At 36.2% G+C, this 17,866-nt stretch overlaps 1 protein-coding gene across 3 annotated transcripts in view; it reads left to right on the forward strand.

Annotated features, from left to right (window-relative positions):
- The window catches only part of Vrk2 (vaccinia related kinase 2), an 82,472-nt gene that overhangs the window by 62,610 nt on the left and 1,996 nt on the right, over positions 1–17,866 (forward strand). For all 3 annotated transcript variants that reach the window (XM_013017976.1, XM_013017975.1, XM_013017977.1), the window contains exons 11-12: positions 876–1,030; positions 7,080–7,241. In XM_013017976.1, the coding sequence (XP_012873430.1) occupies positions 876–1,030; positions 7,080–7,241 (317 nt within the window). The remainder of the gene's footprint in view (positions 1–875; positions 1,031–7,079; positions 7,242–17,866) is intronic.

Consider the following 17,866-nt stretch of genomic DNA (forward strand, 5'->3'; position numbering starts at 1 on the left):
CTACTACCCCTCTAGACCCCCACCAAAGTTGTAAAGTTCATTTTCAACATAGTGTCTTGTACATCTCATCGTTACAATGGGTCAACATATATCCCTATTTAAGCATTTTGTTTTTTCCCTTCCCCTCCCCAAATTACAGAAGCATATATATAAGATGCAGAGCACTGGAATCAAATACAGTGAAAACAGGGGTTATACCATGGGGGAGGAACATACAAAGAAACAAAAAAAAATCACATAGTACATTATAAATAGCAAGAAAGAAAAAAAATGTGTGTCCCTATCTTGGGGTTCATTTCATTTAATATCATCTTATATGGTCATATGTACGTATCATTTCTAATTGCACTGCTATCATCTCAAAGTGAAAGCATTAGTTCAAATTTGCCAAGATTGTTTTTTCTTTGCCTTCAAAGTCAGAAGGTTTATAATAAGTAACACTTTAATGGAATATTTGAAAATTCAATATAAAAAAATCTGAAGGGCTGGGGTGTGTTTCAGATGGTAGAGTACTTGCTTGAGTTCAAAACCCTATAGTGTCAAAAAATATCTGACATAGCTGATCTAGTATATCTTGTATAGTCCTTAATAGTTACATCTCAAAAATCAAAATCACTATAATTATTAAAAATTATTTCCTCTCAAAATCAAACATATCAACAAATGCATGTAAAAAATTACTAATTTGTCCCATCATATCAGATTTCCAAGTCACTGCATTTCAGTCATTTTTGAATAGTAATTTTAAAGTGATTATTGAGTTGTTAATTTTTAGTTTAGTCAGGATGTATGTATGTATAAGATATGAGGTAAGCTTGTTAAGAGTTTGGATAATTATTGCTAATTATGAATGACAAAAATTTAATACTTTACAGGTGAAATAGCCCAATTTTTGATGTGTGTTCATAGTTTAGCTTATAATGAAAAGCCAAACTATCAAAAACTCAAGAAACTTCTCAACCCCAATGGAATACCTTTAGGACCACTGGACTTTTCCACTAAAGGACTGAGTATTAATGCAACCAATCAAAAAGTAAGTAATATAATCCCTGGGATCCTGTGATAGCCTTGTATGAAAGTTTTCTGTCCCATGATGGGTTTTAGACCTCAAAATCTAGCTTTCATGTCAGTTTCCTATTTGTTATATTTAATTCCTATTTCCTTTTAATTCAGCACTAAGATGTTGGTTGGAAATTTATTTTACCTGTTGTCTCAGTAGGATCTATGGCCTGTTGAGTATTACTAAAGAAATAAAGCAGTCACTGATGTCCCCTGTCTAGGGTTAAGTTAAAGGCTACTTTTCACCTGATTCATGAGAACTTTTATGTCTCTTTTTTTCTTTGGATTTTCTTTAGTTAACTGACTCTGCCTTGCCTACCAATTTGATCATAATATAGGGTTGGATAATATTATTAGGTATTATATGTATATACTGATGGCTCAATATATAGAAACAATTTATTTTTTAAAAATCCGCCACACTTCTTTATTCTGATATCTTACAACCATCTCCCTTATAGCAGCTTAAAAAATATATAAAACTTAAAGAATTAGAATTCCAAATGTATTTAGGAAGAGGATGGTGTCAGTTTGAGACTACTGTTAGATACATTACTGGATAGGCGATTAAGCATCCACTTTTTCCTTGATGCTGTCCATGTGCAAAAAAATGGGGAGAGAATTGTTTTCCTTCATTCATGCACAATAAGGTAGGGTCAAAATGCCATTCACTTTTAATCTTTCTTATGAACTTTGGATCATCACAAGTGTTCATGAGCCAAGAATGCAGGATGCAAACTAATATGACTGATAGGCTGCTAGATGAATGGTGAGTCAAGTATCAGTGCACAGATGGTTCTGATTTGCTGAATTTTGTAGCTGCTGCAACTGAAGACATAAAATATCCTTCTAGTCATAAATTAGCTCTTTGGAAGCAAAACCTTGGCACCAGAGCTTTACAACCTTCAATTAGTAGGAAAAGAAGTATTTGAATGACTGTGGTATTGACATCTGTAGGCCTGCATAGTAATCATTCCTAATAGAAGAGAATATCTGTTTGAGGAGGTTTTGCATGGCTAATTAACCACCAGTGAGAATATGTAATTTTTTCATGATCTCCTGATTGTCACCTTTCTCTCATGATACAATTACATTTTATTGTAGCAAGTGCCTCACAAACCAATTGTCAGCACTATTTACGTATTGCAGGAAGCAGAACAAAAGTTCATGTTTAATAAAAAGCCACTGGATTTTGATCTTGGTAATTACTGAGCCTTATTTTAACAGTTTTATTGACTTTTGTATTTTTATCCCTTTTCCAGCAAAACAAAGAGCCATTTCCTTGACATAGCATTCCCCTTGCAGTCATGGTCACAACTTAATCTACACTCATTTAAGAAGAGTTTTCTACTTTTTTGTAGTTTTTCAGTTTCATAAACTTAATTGAAATATAAAAGAAACCATTCTAAAATCCGATAACTATATCCTCTGGTATAAAATTCTAATTATTATCCACCAGAATTTTCAGTTTCATCAAATTCAAAGGGTGTTTGTTGTTAAACCATTTTACATGCAGATAATAGAACATAAAACATGTTTCCAATGAGTCTCCATTAAAAAATATTTTATTTCTTTTGATTAGAATACTTTCTGAGTAAAAACAAGAATAATATTCATTCTTTAGACCATGATTTCTGTTAGCAATGTGATCATCCTAATTAAAGTATATTTAACAGCAGAATATTTAGTCATCAATGACTTTTTTGCTAGTATATTAGGTATATACATATATTTAAAAATGATCATATAAACTATAACCCCATCATATGTGGCTAAACTATACATAGCTTAATTTTTTATTTTTTACTATTTTTTATTGTGAAAATACTGTACAGAGGGGTTACAATTACATGGGCAAGATAATAAGTATATTTCTTATCAAGCATTGTAGCCTTCTCCTTTGTTTCCCCTTCCCATCCTTTCCCATCCTCCCCCACACCCCCACCCAATCCTCCCTGCCCCCCCCATAGCTTAATTTTTTTAAGTTTACAGATTTTTCAATGCCAAAACAAATCAAACCTGAAAATGGTCAGAAGTGACCTGTGACAACAGAAAGGATCCTGTACTCAGATACACTGAGTGAGTCAAGCAGAGAAATGATTCCAGAATAGTTTCTGGGAAACACCAAAAGCTTCAGAGTTCAGAATTGCTGTCAACCACATGGCCTCCTCTTTCTTGCATTTTAATAAGATTCTTCTTATTAATAAAAGGGTTTTTTTTCTATATGTATATCACTGTAGTCCCATAAAAGACTAACAAATTCTGCACTTGAACTTTTTTTGACACAGATACTTAAAGCAGTCATTGAAACAGAAAAAGTATATAGTTAAAATGTTTCTATGCTTTATTGTTCAAAGGAAAAAGGCCATGGATGTTTACTTTATTTTATTTTCTGGCCCTGGGGCTTGAAGTGTGAGCCTGGGCACTGGCCATGAGTTTTCCATGGTTAACTAGAGATAAGTCTTAATAACGTTCCCACCAGGACTGGCTTCAAACTGGAATCCTCAGGTCTCCGCCTCCTGAGTAAGTAGGATTACAGGCAGGAGGCACCAATGCTGGCAGATTATTTTAAAATGTTATTTAATTCAGTATAAGTGAAACTTATGGAGGGAAATTGAGTACTACTAACAAAAATTTGATTTGGTATGGGATTAGAAAGTGCATACCACCACGAAAACCTCAGCAAACTTATAGCATCTTTTTGCAAAACAAATGTATTTTTCTAATAAGAAATTTTACTAGGCATCACAAACTGTCCCATGCCAATTGAGCTTTCTTTTTAAAGTCTTCTAATACTGTTATTGGAGAGAAATTGGAAGTGAATTTTTGTCACAATAGTACAGACTGTGATAGTTTTCCTGAAAAGCAGATCTGGGGGTGCTTGCCTCAATCAAAATGATGGCATGTAAGCTGACATCACTCAGTGGTAGCTCTGGCAGCTCCTGTAGTCACGTTGTCAGTCCAAAGAGAAGACTTGTGATCAGGGCTGCTGAACTCATTTATGCCACCAACTGAGGGACTGAGGGTTGTGAGATTTCCCCCCACCCCACCCCCAGTGCTGGGGATTGTACCCAGGGCCTGTGGCAGTTTAGCTCGCCCGCTACCACTGCTAGGCCTCCAGAGTCCATTGGGATTTCATACTCAAAACTCAATGAAAAAAATGATGATACTTACTTACTGATATAGTTGTAAAATTCTTAGGTTAAAATCTCATCTGTTGGAAAACAATGTTTGTGAAGGCAAATCTAGGCCTGAGTACTATTTCAAGAGCCAGTAAGTCCTTGAATCAGTTTATGCATTCTTGATGATGCCTTTTTCCTCAGTGGAAGTGTGGACACTTGGGCATAATGTTCCATTCATCTCAGGATACTTTAACTGGGTAGAGGCCTAGCTATAGGTCAGAGCCAGAATGTCCTCCTACATTTCAGACAGGAAATTTTTTATCTGAAGCCTGAGTTTCCCCATAGCAAACCTAATCTTTGTATACAACTTTGTATACAACAGTGTAGAAAATTCTTTCCCAAGCCTTCTCAAAATGATTGTATGAACTTTTCTTCTGACTTACTGCCTGCAAATGAGAGGAAAGTAAAATAAAAATTACCATTTAGAAGCGTATTATTGCTTTATTGATTTTAGGTGTCTGAAGTATTCTTGGTTTTGTAGAACAGTGTGAAATTTGAATGGAACATTAAAAAGTACTTCCTTTAAATAGAGTTGCTTTGCTAGAAAATGACACATTCTTTAATAGTGTCCTGTTTGATTATATGGAATACTTGATAAGTTTCTTGTATTTATTTTCATGTCTTTGAGGAAAAGAAAGTTTAAGAATTTCTAGTCCACCTTACTTTTTTCTCCCCCCCCCACTCTTGTTCTTAACCATTTTAAAGGCTTTATTCAAAGCAGAATCATCTCTGTGTATGACTGTGTTTATCAGCTATTGGTGAGCATGGCAGGACTGCTGACATCAGCTCCAGGAAGCCTCACAGAGAATTGAAACTCTCAGGGCAAAAACCAGTACCTTACTGCTTAACCTATAGTAGCTACTAAAAACCTCAATAATAATATCTCAACTGAAAATAGAACCAGCCATACTTCTTCAAAAGGAAATGAAATACTGGTATCTCTAAAAGTCCTGGGCCTCTCTGTGTTTAGTTCAGATTATTTATGGTAACTAAGATATGAGAAGAACCTAGTGCCCATTGAATGAAGATCAAGGAAGTTGTGTGTGTGTGTGTGTGTGTGTGTGTGTGTGTGTGTGTGTGAGTGTGTGTGATAAAAATTAAGGGAAGTCTGCCATTTTTGACAACACAAATGAACCTAGAGGACAGGATTATTTCACATTAAAAGAAATAAAATAGTCACAGAAGGAAAAAACAAAAACTGTATGGTATCACTTACATGTAAACCCTGAAACAAAAAAATCTTACAGAAAGCAGAATGGTAGTTTCTAGGGAATTGGGCTAGGGAAAACGGGGAGATGCTGGTCAAAGGGTATAGACCTTTAGTTGTAAGATTAATCAGGTATGGATATCTAGCATACTGCATGGTGACTACAGTTATCTTGTACTTAAAATGAATCATGTACTTAAAATCTCCTAAGGAAATAGATCGGATGATTGTGCCAATTAACTTGATTGTGGTATTACACAGTGTATACATACATAAATATATGTGTGTATATATGTATACATATATTGCATTGTATAACATATTGTTTTTGCCTATTGTATGTCAGTAAAGATGTAGAAAAAATCAGCTAATTAGTCTTTAATGTTTAAGAGCATATTTTCACAAAGCTCACTAGGCCAGCATTTCAGAGGAGAGGGTGTGTGCCAGGGGACTTGGGCTTCACACAAGTTGTTTGAAGTGCATTTATAAGGTAACTTCAGAGGAAGAGTGGCTCTGGCTCTGGTGACCCATCAGCTTTCCCAGTTGTCTGAGAGGGTTGAGTAGTAAAAACAAAGGAACCTTGAGTGATTAGGCAGCATTTCCAATTTGCAGGTTACTGAAAGGGGGTGGTTTTGCTGGTCTTTGATAAGCTGAGATCCTGGAGGAGGTAAAGATAAAGAAGGGTGTTGTGACAACTTGGAACTAGCCATCAAACACCAGTGTATTTTAAAGGGAAGGAATGAACACACTTGGCAATGGAAGCTAAACATTGAGAGACTACAAATTAAGTCTCTGTTGCTCAGCCAGTGTAATTCATTCTCTGTTTTGGCACCGGCTACTCCATTATTTCCCCTTCTGCTGTTCCTGTCTTCTGCTCCCCATTTAACCCATGAAAAAAAAAAAAAGGTGTGGGCACTCTCAGCGGCTGTAAACATGAAGCTGGTGAACAAATACTTCACATAAGAACCTTCACTGTGACTTTCAATCTCCCAGTTGGCTCGTAGGATCTGCCCTTTGATTCCTGTGTCTACTTCAAGGTTATTGAGAGTCAGTCATTCCCTAGATATCACCACAGTCTGAAAAAGAAGCCTAAGAGGCAGCAAGCTTGTCACAGTTAACCTCTCATACTGGTACAAGGTGCTTGATGACACGAACTGTTACTTATCTTACTTCAAGGTTAAACTACCTGCACAAAAATTAGCAATATCATAAGCTCCTGTACACTTTCATATTAATCAGACACACTTCAGTGATAGAAAACTAAGGTTTTAATTAATAAGAATTGAAACTACAACGATAAACTGGATTCACTCCCAGCAAAGGTTAATAATGAAAGCACATACCATTTTAAAATATGACAATTTCTCTAAGAATGATGCTTTCAGTAAGCAAGTTATCTGTAAATACAATTTCTAAATAGCATATAACAGTAACACTAACTTTAATTGGTCTTGTCCTACTGATGACAGAAGGTCTAGATCTTGCCAGCTATGGTACGTTTATGTCCATTGTGTTCTTCTTTATTTCTTTATGAAAGGTTGGCAAGTTTAGAATTTCAAAATTCTTGATATGACTCCACTTTTTAAAGAAACGTCTGAAGGTTCCCTTCATGCTATGATCTATACCAACAGATTGATTCCAAAAGGGCTGCAGCAAAACAAGCGATTCAGATGCAAAACAAGTTAATAGAAAAAGTCCGCAGTGAAAGAAGTGCTAAGTCCTTTGCAACTCCAAGAAAAATGGAGGAAGAACATCAGCTGTCAGGGTCAATGCACAAGGACACAGCAGCACAGGTGAGAGGAGATGTTGGTTGCTTCTGTTCTTTTTGGAGGGGAGGGTGAGTGGGGATGTTTGTTTGTTTGTTTTCTTTTAATGCCACATTAGAATATGCCCTTTGGAAATAAGGACATTTTATGTTTCCTAAGGGCTAAGATTGTAGGGTTGTGTTAATTGAGAATGGATATATATCCTGCTGATAAAGCAAAAGCAGCTCATACCAGTTATTAAAAAAAAGAACAGCACAGAACATGTTTGTATACTCTTCTGATTTCTTTCTTTCTCCTTAACATACATATCCTATATATATATTTTTTTGGGTCCAGTCGTGGGGCCTGAACTCTGGGCCTGGGCACTGTCCCTCAGCTCTTCAGCTCAAGGCTAGTGCTCTACCACTTGAGCCACAGCGCCACTTCCGGCTTTTTTCTTTTTGCTTATGTGGTGCTGAGAAATCAAACCCAGGGCCTCGAGCATGCAAGGCAAGCGCTCTACCACTGAGCCACCTTCCCAGCCCCACATATCCTATATTTTTACACTGGCTCCTTTCATCTCACCCTACAATCAAAAAGGTTTCTCTAACAGTGGATTACATTGTAAAACAATATTTTTACATTATAGGATCATGGGGATAGATAGTGACTCACTTTTTACCGAAGACGCATTTCTAACAACATCAGATATCCCTCCTAATTGGATAGAAAAGAATATATCTAGAATGAAAAAGAATTTAATTCAGTCTCAATAGCCAACATTTTACATGATCTATACCCCATCATTTCCCCTCAAATTATTTTAATTAGTTTACAATATGAAATGAGATTATTTAATATTCCCACCTTTGTACCCTGTACACCCCCCCCAAAAAAAAATGGATGCATCAGTATCTGGGATGTTAATCAAACAGCGCTGGATTTGGCTCTGAACTTCTTGGCAGTCACTAAATATGAACAAGCATAGTACTTATAACTTCAACCAACACACACACAAGTTGATCCAAAGAGAATTTCTTTTACTATCAACAGGACTCCTTTACAATTGTTCTGTATAAAAAAGTATTGTGTATTTAAATTTATATACAGAAATCTATTTTAAATGGGTTTATTTATATAGTTCCTACTCATAAAATGAAAGACAAATATTGCTTGGTAAAGAAATTTAGGAATTCTAAGACTTTATGTAAAAGCCTTGAGTTCAAGTTCCAGTACTGCTAAAAAATAAAAGTGGGGGAGGTATGTAAACACAGTCCTGTTTCTAGAGTCTGTTTTCTTCTATTCTATTTGTCTTATTGTTATTGTAGCTTTAAGGCAGGTCTTTCCATCATTTTCCTTCAAGAGTCCTTGTCCCAATAAAATTAAGAGTCAGCTTGTCAGTACCCACAAAAGAAGCACAATAGGATTTTGATTCACAGTATTTTAAATAGTCTGAAAATGGTTTTGTTTTGTTTTTGTCAGTCATGGGGCCTGAACTCTGGGCCGGGGCGCTGTCCCTCAGCTCTTCAGCTCAAGGCAAGTGCTCTACCACTTAAGCCACAGCACTACTTCTGGCTTTTTCCGCTTATGTGGTGCTGAGGAATCGAACCCAGGGCCTCATGCATGCAAGGCAAGCGCTCTACCACTGAGCCATCTTCCCTGAAAATGAGTTTTAAGAGAGAAGTGGCATCCCAACATCACTGCATTTTCACTGTGTGAACCTGGCACTTCTCCGAACAAATGTTAGTTTAGTAATTTTTATTAGCTTTCATGTTTCTCAAAGTTTTGTGGTCTTCACTATTCTTCTTTTGTCTAAAAATATCTTTATTTCATCTTTACTGTATTATTGGTAGGAGAGAGCTGGATTATATTTTATTTCTTCCCTTAAAATATTTTAGTTCAGTCCCTAGCACAAGAAAAAAATGCATAACAATATGTGTGTACTCAGAAATTTCAAAAATTATAGAATTCCTTTGTACTTTTAATCCAGTTTTCCCCCAATGAAAATATTTCACATAACCATAGCACAATTTATTTTGCAAATTCTTTATTGTGATTAAGTGATTACATAATTTCACAAATTTCACAGTATTGTGGGATAGTAATCCTTAGTTAAAGTCACAAACACATTCTAACTTTCATGGGGCAAATTGTCTATCATGGTCTATAAAGTTTATGAGTTCTATGAGCTTTGACAATACAGTTATTTTTTCCACATTGGGTGATGTGTACATTCCTTTCCTTTTGCTTGGTGTCAGCTGTTCCCTCTTTCCCACTCGTTCCCTCCCTCCCATCGCTGCCATTGAGTTGCTTAGTTAGTTTTGATCAATGTCCAGTGCATCTGATGGGGCCCACTGTTATTTTTCCCTGATTCCCTCTTGTTCTGTGTCCTCCTAATTTCCCTCCAGTGTGCACATATATACCATATGTGTGATTAGCAGCATGGAGTTATTTAGTAGTGATTTGACAGATGAGTGGAGGTCCTTTGTTTCTCCAGTCTTGTTTACTTTTTTTTAGTTGTGAAATACCATACAGAGGGGTTACAATTACATGAGCAATATAATGAGTACATTTCTTACCAAGCATTGTTGCCTCCCCCCGCCACCCCGCCAAAGTTGTAAAGTTCATTTTTCGACTAACATCTTGTACATCTCTTGTTACAAAGGGTTGTTTACTTTGTCTTATCACCTTACATTTGGGATTTAACATCCACTTATCAGGGAGACCATGTGCCATTTGTGTCTTTACCTAATTTAACATGATTTCTTCTAGTTCCATCCATTTCTCTGCAAATGCCATTATTTTGTCCTTTCTAATGGCTGCATAATATTCCATTGTGTATAGAAACCACGATTTTGGGGGCATCTGGGTTGTTTCCATATCCTGGCTATTGTGAACAGTGCTGCAATAAACATGGAGGTGCATGTGTCTTTGTATACTGGTTCCTGTTGTTCAGGGTAGGTGCCTAGAAGTGGTATGACTGGGTCGTAAGGGAGGTCAGTGTTTAGCTTTCTGAGGACCCTCCAGACTGCTTTCCAACGTGGTTGTGTAAGTGTACATTCCCACCAGCAGTGCCTCTTTCTCGGCATCCCCTCCAGCTGTTGTCGTTGGCTGACTTTAGCATGTGGGCCATCTGACTGGGATAAGGTGGTATTTCAGGGTTGTCTTTATTTCATAGCACAATTTTTAAAACCAAAAACTTGACATTTGGCATTCTACTATAAAATACAGACCTAATTTGGATACCACTATTTTTCACATTGACTCATGTATGTTCCTAACAAATTTTATTGCATGTCTACAGTAACACCCATCATCATTCCACAAAACTGTTCCATGACCACCAGAAAATCTCAGTGCTGCTTTGTGGTAACAATCTCTCCCCAGTCTTAAACACTGGAAAGCACTGGTTTGTTCTGAATCTCTACAATTTTGTCATTTCAAGCATGTCATATAAATTACCACTTTCAACATAGTACTCTTAAGTCCTAGCAAGAAAAATTAAATAAGAGAAAGAAAGGGCACCCAGATTGAAAACAAGAAATCCAGTTGTCACTGTTTACAGAAGGATCTTAACTGTAGAAAATACCAAAGACTTCACCAAGAAATATCACATAGTACTTCATAAATACATAATTTTAGTGACATTGTATATACATTAAAATTTTTTAAATAAAAGCGAAAGGGGAAAAATCAAATTATGTGATATTTAACTTAATTGAGATTCAAGGATTGCATGTATCAATGTCATTTCTTTTAATTTCTTAGTATTCTAAAGTACAGAAGAATCTATAGGAGGACATATGGGTGGGTGGCTCCTAGTTTTAGTGTTTTTACCTGTATGCTTTTTCATAGACCTTTGGTTAAAGAGACTCCCCTTCATTACCAGTACAGTGATAATTTTTTGTTATGAATGCACGTTGAATATTGTCAAATACTCTGACTGCATCTTGTGTTCCTTAGCCAGTCTTTCATATTTTTTTCCAATCCCCCATAGAATTAGCACGAGTGGGGAAGAGTACACTTACGTTGCATCTGGAACTAGATGCCCCACTTTCATGTTGAAGGATTCATTAGGATGGAAGATCTTCCTTCAGAACTTTTTTTTTTTATTGTGAAAATACCATACAGAGGGCTTACAATTACATGGGCAAGATAATGAGTACATTTCTTATCAAGCATTGTAGCCTCCTCCTTTCTTTCCCCTTCCCATCCCTTACTCCATTTCGACTTTTTGAGTTTGTTTTTTCTAATTAGAAAATGACAGGCATTCTTACTATTGACAATACATGTATTTGATATTTTTTTACTACTTTTTTTTTACATTTGCTGGAATCAGCATTTATTCCAATTGGCCTTTTTTTTAATAAGTTTTTTTATTGTGAAAATACTATACAGAGGGGTTACAATTACATGAGCAAGGTAATAAGTACATTTCTTATCAAGCATTGTTGCCTCTTCCTTTGTTTTTCCCCTACCATCCCTGCCCTCCCATCTCCACAACTACAATCCCCACCCCCAGCCAAAGTTGTAAAGTTCGTTTTTCAACATAGCATTTTCTACATCTCATTGTTGCATTGGACCCACCAATATCCCTACTTAACCAATTTGTTTTTTTCCCTTCCCCTCCCCAAATTATACCAACACCAAATACAGTGAAAACAGGGTTATACCATGGGGGAGGGACATACAAAGCAACAAAACAGTCACCTTATAAATATGTTAGAAACAACAGCAAGAAAGAAAATACCATTTGTGTGCTTATCTTGGGGTTCATTTCACCTAATATCATCTTATCTGACCTTTTCTGCTTGTCTCAGACATATACTAGTTATTGCAAATAAGGGAAACCATGGGACCTGTGTTTCTTTGGGCCTGGCTTACTTCACTTAATAGAATTTTTTCCAAGTCTTTCCATTTCCTAACAAATGGGTCCTCAATGTCCTCCAAAGGCCCATGTGTGGTTCCCAGCCCACGGTGCTAGTGGGAGATGGTGAAACTTTTGAGAAGTGGAGCTTGGTAGGAGGAAATCAGGTGGGAAGGCAGAAGTCATTGGGACCTCATCCCTTTCCTTTGTTTCACTAGCTGCCATGGGGCAAACAGTTTTCTTTACCAGGCCATGACATACTGTCTGAACACAAAAGCTGAAGGCCACAGGGCCAGGTGACCTTAGACTGAAAGCTCTGAAATGGAGAGTGAAAACCTATCCTTTCAAGATGGTTCAGCTGTTACAACATAGTGACAGAAAGATGACTTGTTACTGTATCTTTCTGGATGCACTGGAGATTTGCTTTTAATCTTTGTCTACAGATGATCGTCTTTGGTTTGATATTTATCATCAAATTAAAAGTGTTTTCAGTTTTGACTTTTATCAATTTGTCATAGGATTTACTCGCTCTGAATATATGTACTTTACACTTTTTATCAGATACTAAGGGTAATCTTTAGTTTTCAAATCAACATTAAAAGCCCAGAAAGTTAGCTTTTAATATTTTTCCTCTACTCAAAAATTTGTTTTTTACATATTATTGCTAATGTGCCATTTCATAATTCAGATAATGAGTACATTTCTTTTTCTGGACAGTGTCACTCTATCATCCCTTGTTCCCCTTTTCTCCCTCCCATTCCTGCCTACAAGTTACATAGTTCATTTTCTCCATATTGTATATTGAATAGCATGACAGCATTTATTCACCCTTCTTCCCTCTCTTTCTGAACCTGTTTTTGTCCCACCTAAAAATAAAAACAAACAACAATAACAACAAATAGCATTTTAAATGCTCAGAGAAGTTACACCTTTATGTTCTTCCCCTAAGGGTATCCTACTTTAGTCTGTGTGTGAATGTGTAGTATGGTATAGGTTATCATGTCCAGTGATATTTTACATCAGGCTTCCACATCTGAGAAGACTTGCACTGTTTGTCTCTGAGCTGGACCTACCTTACTTAGCATGATTTGGTCGTCTAATTCCATATATTTCCCTGCAAATGATATATTCTTTCTAATGAATGAGTAAAATTCCATTGCGTATTATATAAACCACATTCTATTGATCCACTCATCTGTTGGATGTTGCAAGTAGTACATCAATGAACAAGGATGTGCAAGTATCTTTACCATATCCTGACATAATGATCTGGGTAGATGCCCAGAGTGGGATGTCTGGGTCATAGGGTAATTCCATGTTTAGTTTTTTTGAGGAACCACCAAACCTTCTTCCAGTTGGATTAGTTTATATTCCCACCAACTCTGTAATAGGGTTCCTTTTCTCCCCCCACAGCTCTGCCATATTTTTTGTTAGAATTTTTGTATTTATTTTTTTGCAGGTCCTGGGGATTGAACTCACAGCCTGAGTGCTGTCCCTGAGCCTCTTTGTGCTCAAGGCTACTGCTCTACTGTTTGAGCCACAGACCAATTCCAACTTTTTCTAAGTAGTTTATTGGAGATAGAGAGTCTCATGTAATTTTTGCCCAGGCTGGCTTTGAACCCCAATCCTCAGATCTCAAGGCTCCTGAGTAACTAGGATTATAGGCATGAGCCATAGGTACCCAGCTGTTTGAATTCTTGACGTTGTCCAACCAAACTAGGGCGAGATAGAATCTCAAAGATAATTTCATTTTCATTTTCTTTATGGCCAGGGATGTTGGGCATTTCCTCATATGTCTATTTGCCATTCTTGCTTCTTCTGAAAAGTCTCTCTTAAGCTCCTTTTGCCCATTTGTTGATTTTTTCTTTTTTTTGGGGGGGGCTGCTAATCTTTTGAGCTCTTTGTATATTTTGGATATTAGGCCTCTGTTGATATATTGCTGGTAAACATTTTCTTAGTTTGCTGGCTGTTTTTCTTTAATAACTATATCCTTTGCTGTGCAGAAACTTTTTATTTTGATGTAATCCAATTTGTCAAGTCTCTTCTATCTGCTGGGACCCTGGGAGTCTTCAAAAAGTTCCTACTTCTACCTGTAAGCTCTGTTTCCCCTACTCCATCTTGCAATAGTTTAAGTGTATGGCTTTATTTCTCTTCAGACCTGTTGGTGTGCCAGTACCAAGTTATTATTATAGCTCTGTATTATAGTTTGAGGTCTGGGATCATGATACCACCAGTATTGCTTTTTTTTTTTTTTTGGCCTAGAATTGTTTGGCTAATCGAAGTCTTTTGTTGTTCTATATGCATTTTTAGATTGTTTTCTCCTTCTCAGTGAAGAACATCATTGGGATTTTGATTAAATTGATTAAATTTGTAGACTGCCTTTGACAGTATGGACATTTTTACAATATTAAGTCTACCTCCATGAACCTGGGAGGTCTTTCCATTTCCTGTTGTCATTTATTATTGCTTTTTTTCAGACTATCATACTTTTCACTAGAGGTCTTTTGGCTACCTTGATTAGGTTTATTCTTAAGTATTTTAAATAGTTTTTTAGTCTATTACAAATGGAATTGTTATCCTGACTTCCCTCTATGGCTTGTACATTGTTGGTATACAGCAAAGTTTTTGATTATTGTGGGTTGATTTTTGTATCCTGCTATTTTGCCAAAGTTATTGATCAGCTCTAGGAGCTTGGGGATGGAGTCTCTCAGGTCCTTTATATATAAAATCATGTCATCTTTCCCTATATGAATCCCTTTTGTGTCTTTCTTTTGCCTTACTACAAGAGATTATATTCCACAATTACATTGAAAAGGAGTGAAGAAAGTGGACATCCTTGCCTTGTTCTTGATTTTTAGAAGTAATGCTTTTATTTTTTTTTATTTATTTTACCACTTAGTATAATGTTGGCTGTTGGCCTATCAATGATAGCCTTTATTATGTTGAGGTATGTTCCTTCTAGTCCTAAATTCTCCAAAGCTTTTAACATGGATAGATGTTGGATATGTTTAAGGCTTTTTCTGTATCTATTGAGATGATTGTGTGATTGTCTCTGGCTCTGTTTATGTGATGTTTATGTTTATTGATTTACATATATTAAACCAGCCTTGTTTCATTGGGATAAAACCCACTTTGTTACAGTATACAATTTTTTGATTAGTTGCTGAATTCTTCCTTGTTTTGGGCCATTCCTGGGGCTTGAACTCAGGGTCTGGAATCTGTCCCTGAGGCTCTCTGTGCTCTACCACTTGAGCCACAGTGCAACTTCTGGCTTTTTCTGTTTATGTGGTAGAGGAATTGAACCTAGGGCTTCATGTATGCTAGGTAACCACTCTACCACTAAGCCACATTCTCAGCCCAGTTGCTGAATTCTTTTTATTTTTGTATATATTTTTTATTGTAAAGATATTGTACAGAGGGGTTACAGTTACATGAGTAAGGTAATGAGTACATTTCCTATTGAGCATTATTACCTCCTCCTTTGTTTTTCCCCTACCATCCCTTCCCTCCCCATATCCCCAAACTCCCCCTATCCTTTCCCTCTGCCCCAAGTTGGTAAGTTCGTTTTCAACATACTTTCTTGTACATCTCATTGTTAACCTATATCCTTATTTCAGCATTTTGTTATTTCTCTTCCCCCTCCCCAAATTAGAAAAATGTACATACAAGATGCAGGGCACCGGAATCAAACACAGTGAAAACAGGGGTTATACCATGGGGGAAGAACATACAAAAGAAACAAAAAAATTCACATAATACATTATAAATACATTAAAAACACCCAGCTGCTGAATTCTTTTGTCTAGTATTTAACTAAGGAGTTTGATGTCTTTGTTCATCAGAGAGATTGGCCTATAGTTCTCTTTTTTCATTGTGTCCCTACCTGGTTTGGAGATGCATGTAATGCTGGCTTCATAAAATATTTTGGCACTTATCCTTCCATTTCTGTTTTATGGAAATATTTGAGGAGTACTGGTGTTAGTTCATCTTTAAAAGTCTTGTAGAATTTAGCTGTGCATCCATTAGGACCTGGACTTTTCTTGCTGGAAGACGCTTTATTATTCCTCAATCGCACTGTGTTATGGGTCTGTTTAAGTCGTTTATATCCTTGGTTCACCTGAAGCAGTTTGTATGTCTCCAGAAATTTATACATTTCTGTTAGATTTTCCAACTGATTTGAGTTTAGGCTTTGAAAGAAGTCCCTCATAATCTTTTAGATTTCTTGGATGTTGGTTGTGATATTACCTGTCATCTCAAATTGTGTTTATTTCAATGTCTTCTCTCTTCTTTTTTGTCAACTGAGCTAGGGTCTGTCTTTATTTTTTCAAAGAACTAGCTTTATGTTTCATTGATTCTATATATAGTTTTATTATCTTTAAGTAGCTGTATAAAAGAATTGCAAATTGCAACTCAACATTATCAACCTATGTATACAATGCATCTTGATCAGTGTTACTGTTTTAATTTTCTGTTGTGGTTCTCAATTCTAGAAGTCCGTTTTCATAACACTACAAAGAATCCTCTGTTCACAAATTATGTTTAGCTTTTTCTTTAATTCTTTGAACATACTTATATAGTTGTTATATTGTCCATGTTTGATATACTCTCGGGGACATATGTGGATTCTATTCTTCTTTCTGCTGGTTGTGGTTTGCATTTCCATGAGTCCTGTGTATAGTAAAATATTGTGTACTGATCACTCTATTTTTACTGAATTCCAGAGTTTAGGGTTTTGTTCTAGCAGTTAATGTATTTGTTTAGTTTGATCATATCTTCTGTTTAGGTCTAGAATATAATTAACAAGGGAATAAATCTGATAGGCACTACTTATGGCCAGAGTGGAGGTGCACTAATATTTTCCATAGCTCCACAGTTGATTCTAATGTGTGCTCAAGGTTAATAAGTGTTGTGATTAAGAGTTTCCTAAAGCTGCACTATTAGCATTTGGAGCTGGATTATTGTTTGTCATGGGTGACTGTGTGTGTCACCAGTGTTTGTGGTGTTATCCATCTGATGCTAATAGTACCCTCTCATAGTTTCCAGAATTGGTTAAATATCTTCAATAAGTTGAGAGCACTGTAGCAGAACAGATTAACAGATTATAATATATTATTAAGTGTCAACTACTCAAAGTGGTGTGCCGACCAGGAGTACTTTACAATGGTTTTTAGAAGCAGAATCTCAGCAACTTCCAGTCCACCTTTACCTCCAGAGTAAAATTTCCATTTTTAAGATTACAAGCAATTTTTCCTTTTCACATTTGAAGAATGCCAAAGGCCAGGGACCAACAAACTTCTTTGCTTTTCTTTTGTTGTTTTGTGGGGGTTTTTGTGTTTTTGTTTTTTGTTCCCAGTGCTGCAGATGAAATCCAGTTTCTTTCACATGCTAGGCAAGTACTCCATCACTGAAGTACATCTATAGTCTAGACAAATTGGCTTGATACACAGAAAATATTTTAAGCTTATACTCTTTTTAATGGAAAGGCAGCCACAGACAGACTGTAAACAAATGGAAGTAGCTGTGTCATAACAAAACTTTATGCAAAAAATATGTAGGTGGCCAAGTGAGGAAAAATTTTCCATATCCTACTATATCCAGTCAGATCTCTCAGTGTACCATCTTTCCATTTTACTGTTATTCAGTCTGCCAAAAGATGTCAAGTTTATAGATTATATAGTAGATGATTCTTGATATTTTAGTATCTTGATTTCTATTCTTATTCTGTTCTTAAATAGGTGGTTATCTTCTGCTTTCACATATAATCTCTGTATGTAAATGTTATTTGTTACTAAAGCCTTTAGAAAGC

The sequence above is a fragment of the Dipodomys ordii genome, unplaced genomic scaffold (assembly GCF_000151885.1).
Source record: "Dipodomys ordii isolate 6190 unplaced genomic scaffold, Dord_2.0 Scaffold37, whole genome shotgun sequence".
Lineage (NCBI taxonomy): Eukaryota > Metazoa > Chordata > Mammalia > Rodentia > Heteromyidae > Dipodomys > Dipodomys ordii.